Here is a 6,523-nt window from a genome sequence, read left to right on the forward strand (position 1 = left end):
TTTTCTTTTTTTCTTTATATTTTCTTTATTTTTTTTAGATTCCTTAGCAATATAACATGATAAAAAAATCAACTAATCTCCAGTTAGAAAAGCTTCTCCTCTAGGCATCCATAACACAGGGGACAGGGCCATTGACTCAGGAGAGTTTAAGTGCACACAGAGAGCTCTGACAAAGTCAGATATATTCAATGAGCTACCTTGAGATCTAAGGCTTGAAAACAAACCCTGTGAATGATGATTTGAGCTACAAAGAATAAGCATTATGGTAAGAAGCAATAATATTTCCATTGCACTTGTCCTTCACCATATTTTAAAAATATCTTTTTATGCACAAGTACAAGGAAAAAATAACAGAAATTTATTCTTTTCTGTTCTTTGAAGTATAAATGCCAACAGAAACTCACTTTCCAGAGTAAGATGGTTGAGGTTCTCAGTCCACAGTGCTATGATTAATCATGATTTTCAAAACATGCCTCCAAAATGCTGTATCAACCCAGACAAAGCTAGATGGGAGGCAAACTACCAGTCACTTCAGGAAATACAGGTCACTGCTCTAATTGGAGGGATGTACAACCCAGTACCCACTGCTGCTAGCTACTTTTTTATTATTTGGCTTTATGCTAGATTGCAAATTATCATAAACATGAGAGTAACTGCTATGTTGCTTTTTGCATGATAAAGCAGAAAATTCTATCCATAAGCAGACCTTTTAACCAACCAACTAGATAATATTCCTTCCATGCATTTATGAAACACTTAAGTGTTTTTCTATCAAGATGAGATGAATACCCAGCACTATATAAACTAACATTATGTGATTATTTACTACTTGTGGGCTAGTGGTAAAAAAAGGAATATAATTTCTTCTCTGCAACCACAGGATTTATTAGAGACAGTTTCAAAGGAGAGAGCTGAAATAACTGTATCACTGAAGGTACAGGATTAATATTAAAAACATAATTATTTTTAAAAAAATTGAACTCTTGGGCACAAGTTATGCAGCAGGGCAAGGTTAAAGAAGTTGTAGTGATCACTCTAATGAATCCCCACATACTGTCAAAGGCAGAAGCTGCCCACAAATAGCACATTGATCTTTGTCCTGTAGCTGCTGCATGGTGCAGTGAGAACCGTCCTCCAGAAGAAGCTTCCACCTGTCCCAGGTGAGACAGAAAATCACAGTTTGCAGCACATGATTATGAATCCAGATTGTGCATTGATTATCTGGCTTCTGCCCTCCAGATTTTCTTTCCTTCCCTTGGTCTAACATGACTGACATCTGGCAGCCTATTCCAAATCTCAAACTTCACATTTGATCTTCCCATTTGGAGACCAGTACATTCCAGTTAGGCAGAAGAACTGGGGATTATTGCCACAAAAAAGCTAAGATCTTTAGGCACAACAGGAAACTATGGATCTTTCAGAGTTCACCCAGACTGTGATCACGGAGAGGTCAAAAATTTCTGAGAAAGCATCAGGCCTTTGTTTCTTTTCTTGGTGTTTCCATTCCTTGTGCCCCAGACTGGGTAACACAGGAAAATATTGCACAGCAGAAAAAAGAAAAAAATACCAAAAAACTGAGGGCAAGGAAAAAACCCAGCCAGCAGCTTGTATTTCCCCCACAGTGTTGTGGATTATCCTGTCTTCCCTGTTTTCCCACAGAGTGCCCCAAAGTGACACTTCTTCTGCAAGATGTGTGGATTGTGTGACTGATGCACACCCCTTCTGCTGCATATCTCTGTGTGGTTTTAAACAACCAGAACACACAAGTGTTGTGACTGAAATAGCTACAATAACAAAACACCACCAGCCACACAGATTTTATCTTTCTGTATTTTTACTTAACTTTTTTTTACTGAAACTTGAGCAAGGTTTGGCTTTGGACAAGCAATCTATACACTCAAAGGAACCCAAAACACAAATATAATACTGGGATTCTACAGTAGCCAGAGATGTATACAATGCATGATTTTTTTCTGACTGGTACTGTGATGTGGATCCAGACTAACGCTCCTGAAACCAGCGGAGTTTCCCAAAATTTGTGTAAGCAGAGAGAAGGATTTGGCATAAGATCAGACTGTCCATTTTAATTTGGCTCTGATATATTTTCAAATATATGGTTAAGAACCTGATATGTAATATGATCGTTCAATGTGAATAAGCCTGAAAATCCTGTTTAGGCCTGTGATCTTCAACTTTTTGTAACGTGCCAACCTCTAAATGCTTTAAAGTCGACCCTCACACAACAGATTTAAGTTTCTGATGATCAATTTGCTTTTCTTACTTACCTTGTGCAGCTCTTTTAGTAGTCCATGGATCCCAGTTGAAACCATTGGTTTAGTCAAAATGGCAAATACTGTTTACAGAGAAAAGGCAAGAATAAAACTGTGACGTGGAAAGTAAAGAAAAGGATGGAGTATACACTTCTTACTGTAATCAGTATTTCAGCTCTGTAACAGCTCCCGTGGGCCAGCAGCTCCTGCACACATTCCCACGTGGGAGGGAGCTCACTGCTGTGCCCCGAGCGCTGGCAGCACCCCTGGCACAGCTCAGCAGCTCCCTGAAGCCAAAGCCCGCAGGACTGAGGCACAGGAAAGAAAAGAACTGTGCAGGGAGCTCCAGCTGAGCTCCACGAGCACTCAGAGCTGCCTCTGGATGTCTACGAGACAGAGGTGGAGCAGCGACGGCTGCCTGGGCTCACCTGAACTGCAAAGTGCTGGAGCTTACCTGGCTGGACAGAAATGCAGATACACACACTGCATTTGCAGGAGAAGCACAAAAAGGTAAATCCTCTATTGGTGTATATGATGTACACATGTACATATTTTATATATTTATTTTTCTTAGAAAACATTGCTGCTGTTTATGTCCATTAATTTACATATATTTATTCCTACTACAGTATCATTTACAATAATACTTTCACTTCTATAGCACCTCCTCTTCAAGGATCTCCAATTGCTTAAAAACATTAATAAATAAAGCCTCACATCTTGCCTGTGAGGTAGGTCAAGGCTATTATCAAACTTTACAGATGCATTAACTGAAGAACACAGAGGTTAAGGCCCAAATTTTCAAATATTTGTACCTGAAGTCAAACACCTAAATTCTCATTTAGATGCTTAAATAAAAGTCTTGTGATTTTCTTTGGTGCAGAACATCTACAACTACTGCTGAAGTCAACAGGGGCTAATGGTCAGGCCTGATTTTAGGAGGCATAACCTTTTAGACAGCTAACGAGCAACTCCAAGTTGGAAAACACTGGTCTAAATACACAAATCTCGGTCAGAGCCACAGTTGATCCCAGTAATTTATCTCCTCAGGGCCTTTATATTGTGATATACAACTTCAAAAGGCTGGTGCGGATCTTTTGCAATAGACATAAGTGACACAAAAATCATCTACTGTTTCCACAAACTGCGTCCATCATCAGAGTCTATACAAACACCGCTTGGTTTGTGGGGTTTCTTGGGTGTCAGGGGGTTGTTTTTCACACATTTGTGATAATCAAGACATTGCGCAGCACACATCACTTGTGCAGTCATAAAACACATCACACATCTTCACCTGCTGTCTTTACATTTCTACAGTCAATTTCTTTGCACTTGTGATAAACAGAAGTGGTCAAGTAAAGGTCTATTAAGAGGATACTTGTCAGAATTATCATGCAGACAGCTTGCAAAATACACATACTAAAAGATCACTTTTAAAATTCTTGAATTGTTAAGCACGAAAATAATTACCTCATTCCATTACAGTACTGTGTAGAAACACGGAATAAGCAGCATTATCTTATTCCCGATAGAATAGATTATAACAACTAATTAAGTTTAAAAAATTCAGGCACCAAATGAATTATCCTGCAACATAGAACAGTATCTATATAGAGCGCTCTCCTTAATATACTACAAAACCAGCTGGATGGCAATGTTTTTCCATTCATATCACCAACATCTCGTCACATTTCAAAGACACCTTTGATGTCCCAACCTCACAGAGCAAAACCGTTTTCTACTGTCTGTTACAGAAACTCCCAACACAGAAGATAAACTTACCAAGAGGGAAAACCACCGTCTTACTACAGCTACCTCGACCGAATTTTCAATCACAAATTACACTAGTGCATTCCACTTTTACAGTGATGCTGAAAGTCCATACTTTAATGTGGGCTCCTCTCAACGCATAAAAATTGAAATCAGTGGCCAGTGAAATATTAATCCCTATGACAGGAGTATCTTAGCTCTATTTTAGAGCTCCATTAATGAAATAATCTTCCAGAATTTTTTTAAGTGTTCAGTGTAGTGTTTTAGTCTCCCACATTAAATTAGAATTTCAAAGAATTAAATAATACAGCTTCTTTTAAGCAACCATCAGAGGGCTTAACAGCCTTCTAATAAAATTATAATGAAACCATACTCAGTACACCGTAGGAAACTTTGGCCGAGTCTCTTTTAAGATAATACACTTTTTTACAGCTTCTTCTATATGTTAACTTGTTAACGTCATAAAAGGGAAAAAACAAAGCGCATTTAACATCGCGTTCCTGTTCTGCTCCTAACCACAGTGAACCTCTCCAATTATCTTCCAGGTGGGGGCAACAGTAAGCCAGTTTTCTTTAATCGCGATTGTGTCCTTCTGCATCAGGAGCTCAGCGCCCGGGCTGCGCTCCCGCAGAGGCGGGGACCGCGCACATCCCAAGCTCCAGCTCCCCAGGGAGGCCCTTCCAGCCATCTCTGCCGGCAAGGCGCGCCCTGTCCTCCCTCCTGAGCGGCCGGACCCTCCGTGACCCCTCTCCGGGTCACCCTGCAGCCCATCCCCATCGCCTCCACCGTGCCATGGGCCGCGGCAGGGCTGCCACCTGTCACCGCCCCGCCCGTGCGCTCCCCCGCCGCCGCCAGCCCCCGGCCCGGGGCTCCCGGAGCAGCGGCCGCGCTCGGCCCGGCCCGGCCCGGTCCGGTCCGGTCCGGTCCCGCTCGGCCGGGGCTACGTGTCGCTCCTGCGGGCGGCCCGGCCCCGCGCGGTGCCGTTGGCCGTGGCCCCGCCGGTGGCCGCCTCGGGCCGGTACTTGAGCCAGCAGATGAGCCATGTGACGACCACGGAGAAGAGGGCGAGGATGCTGGCGACCGACAGGCAGATGGGCCCCACCGGCGACGGCGATGCCGCGGCGCCGGGCGCGGCGTCCCCGCCGTACTGGTTGACGAAGATGAGGCCGGTGAAGAGCAGCACCACCATGGAGAGGAAGGAGACGACGACGCACACGCAGCCGGCGCTCAGCGCCGCCCGCTTGCAACTCTGGCAGCTCTCGTAGCCGCCGCCCGAGGAGCGCGGCCCGGCGGGGGCGGGGGCCGGCGGGGCGAGCGCGGCCGCCGCCTCCCGGGCGCGGGGCGGGCGGCGGGGCGGCAGCGGCGGCAGGCGGTCCTGCGGCACCGGGTCGCGGGCCCGCAGCTGCGGCGGGCAGGCGGCGGCCAGCTTGGTGTTGACCGGGAGGCCGTGGACGCGGTGGTCGGGCAGCGCCGTGCGGTGGCGGCAGAGCGGGCAGGCCAGGGAGCCGCCGGGCGAGCGCCCCGGGCCCGGCTCGGCGCCGGCGGCGGGGGGATGCTGCGCGGCGCGCAGGTGCAGCTGGCTCAGGCACTCCTGGCAGAAGGTGTGCAGGCACTCCAGCAGCTTGGGCGCCCGCCGCTCCAGGTCGAAGTAGTTGTAGCAGATCTTGCACTCGTAGTCCTCCGAGCTGGGGGCGGCGGCGGCCGCCGGCGCCGCCGCCACCGCCGCCTCATCCTCCCGCCGCCCGCCCTGCCCTACGCCGCCCGTCTGCGCCGGCTCGGCCATAACATCTCGCCGGAGGGGGACGGAGAGCCGCGGAAAGGCGGGGAGTGCCGGGCCGCCCCGCGCCTGGCAGGCGGGCGGGAGCCGGGGCAGCCGCGACCCCGCCGCCTCCTGGCCGCGCCCGGGGGCTGCGGCGGGGCCCGGCGGGGAGGGCGGGGGATGGAGGGAGGGCCGCCGGCCGCCCGCCCGCCTGCGTCGCCCGCCGCGCTGGCGGCTGCCGGGGGCTGCTGGCGGCTGCCGCGGGCGGGGGGCGGGATCGGCGCCGCCCGCCCCCGGGAGCGGCGGCGGCTGCGGGGCCTCTCCCCTGGCCGCCGCGGTGCCGAGCGGTGCGGAGCAGAACGGAACGGAGAGGAGCGGCAGGGCACTCCGGAGAGCCGTGCCGATGCCGCTTGCCAGCGCCTCGCCGCCTCCGCAGCACGACCCGGCGGGGCTCGGTGCTCTCCCGCAGTCCCTCCGCCCCGCAGCGCTGCGGGAAACGCGCCTGGGTGCCGGGAAGCCTTTTAATCCTGGAGTGCATTTTTTTAAAGCTTTCTGTTGATTTTAACAGTTGACGAGGATTCCCCAGTGTCAGTACGCTTTGGGACCAGCAGTTACAGTGACACGACGCTCGTTAGGCACCAGCACGGCGGATGAAGGGTTAATATGGGAAGGCAGGGTGACATCTCTTTCATACACCGCAGTTCACAGGGTGTTTTACTGCTTT

The 6,523-nt window shown here is 49.5% G+C and overlaps 1 protein-coding gene across 1 annotated transcript; it reads right to left on the reverse strand.

Moving 5' to 3' along the window:
* Nucleotides 1–2,792: 2,792 nt before the first annotated feature.
* LOC131581559 (RING finger protein 223) lies at nt 2,793–5,884 on the reverse strand. The gene has a single exon (XM_058844003.1). The coding sequence runs from the start codon at nt 5,821–5,823 to the stop codon at nt 4,981–4,983; it is 843 nt and encodes a 280-aa protein (XP_058699986.1). The 5' UTR covers nt 5,824–5,884; the 3' UTR covers nt 2,793–4,980.
* Between the last annotated feature and the right edge of the window lie 639 nt (nt 5,885–6,523).

This window comes from Poecile atricapillus, chromosome 8, assembly GCF_030490865.1.
Source record: "Poecile atricapillus isolate bPoeAtr1 chromosome 8, bPoeAtr1.hap1, whole genome shotgun sequence".
Lineage (NCBI taxonomy): Eukaryota > Metazoa > Chordata > Aves > Passeriformes > Paridae > Poecile > Poecile atricapillus.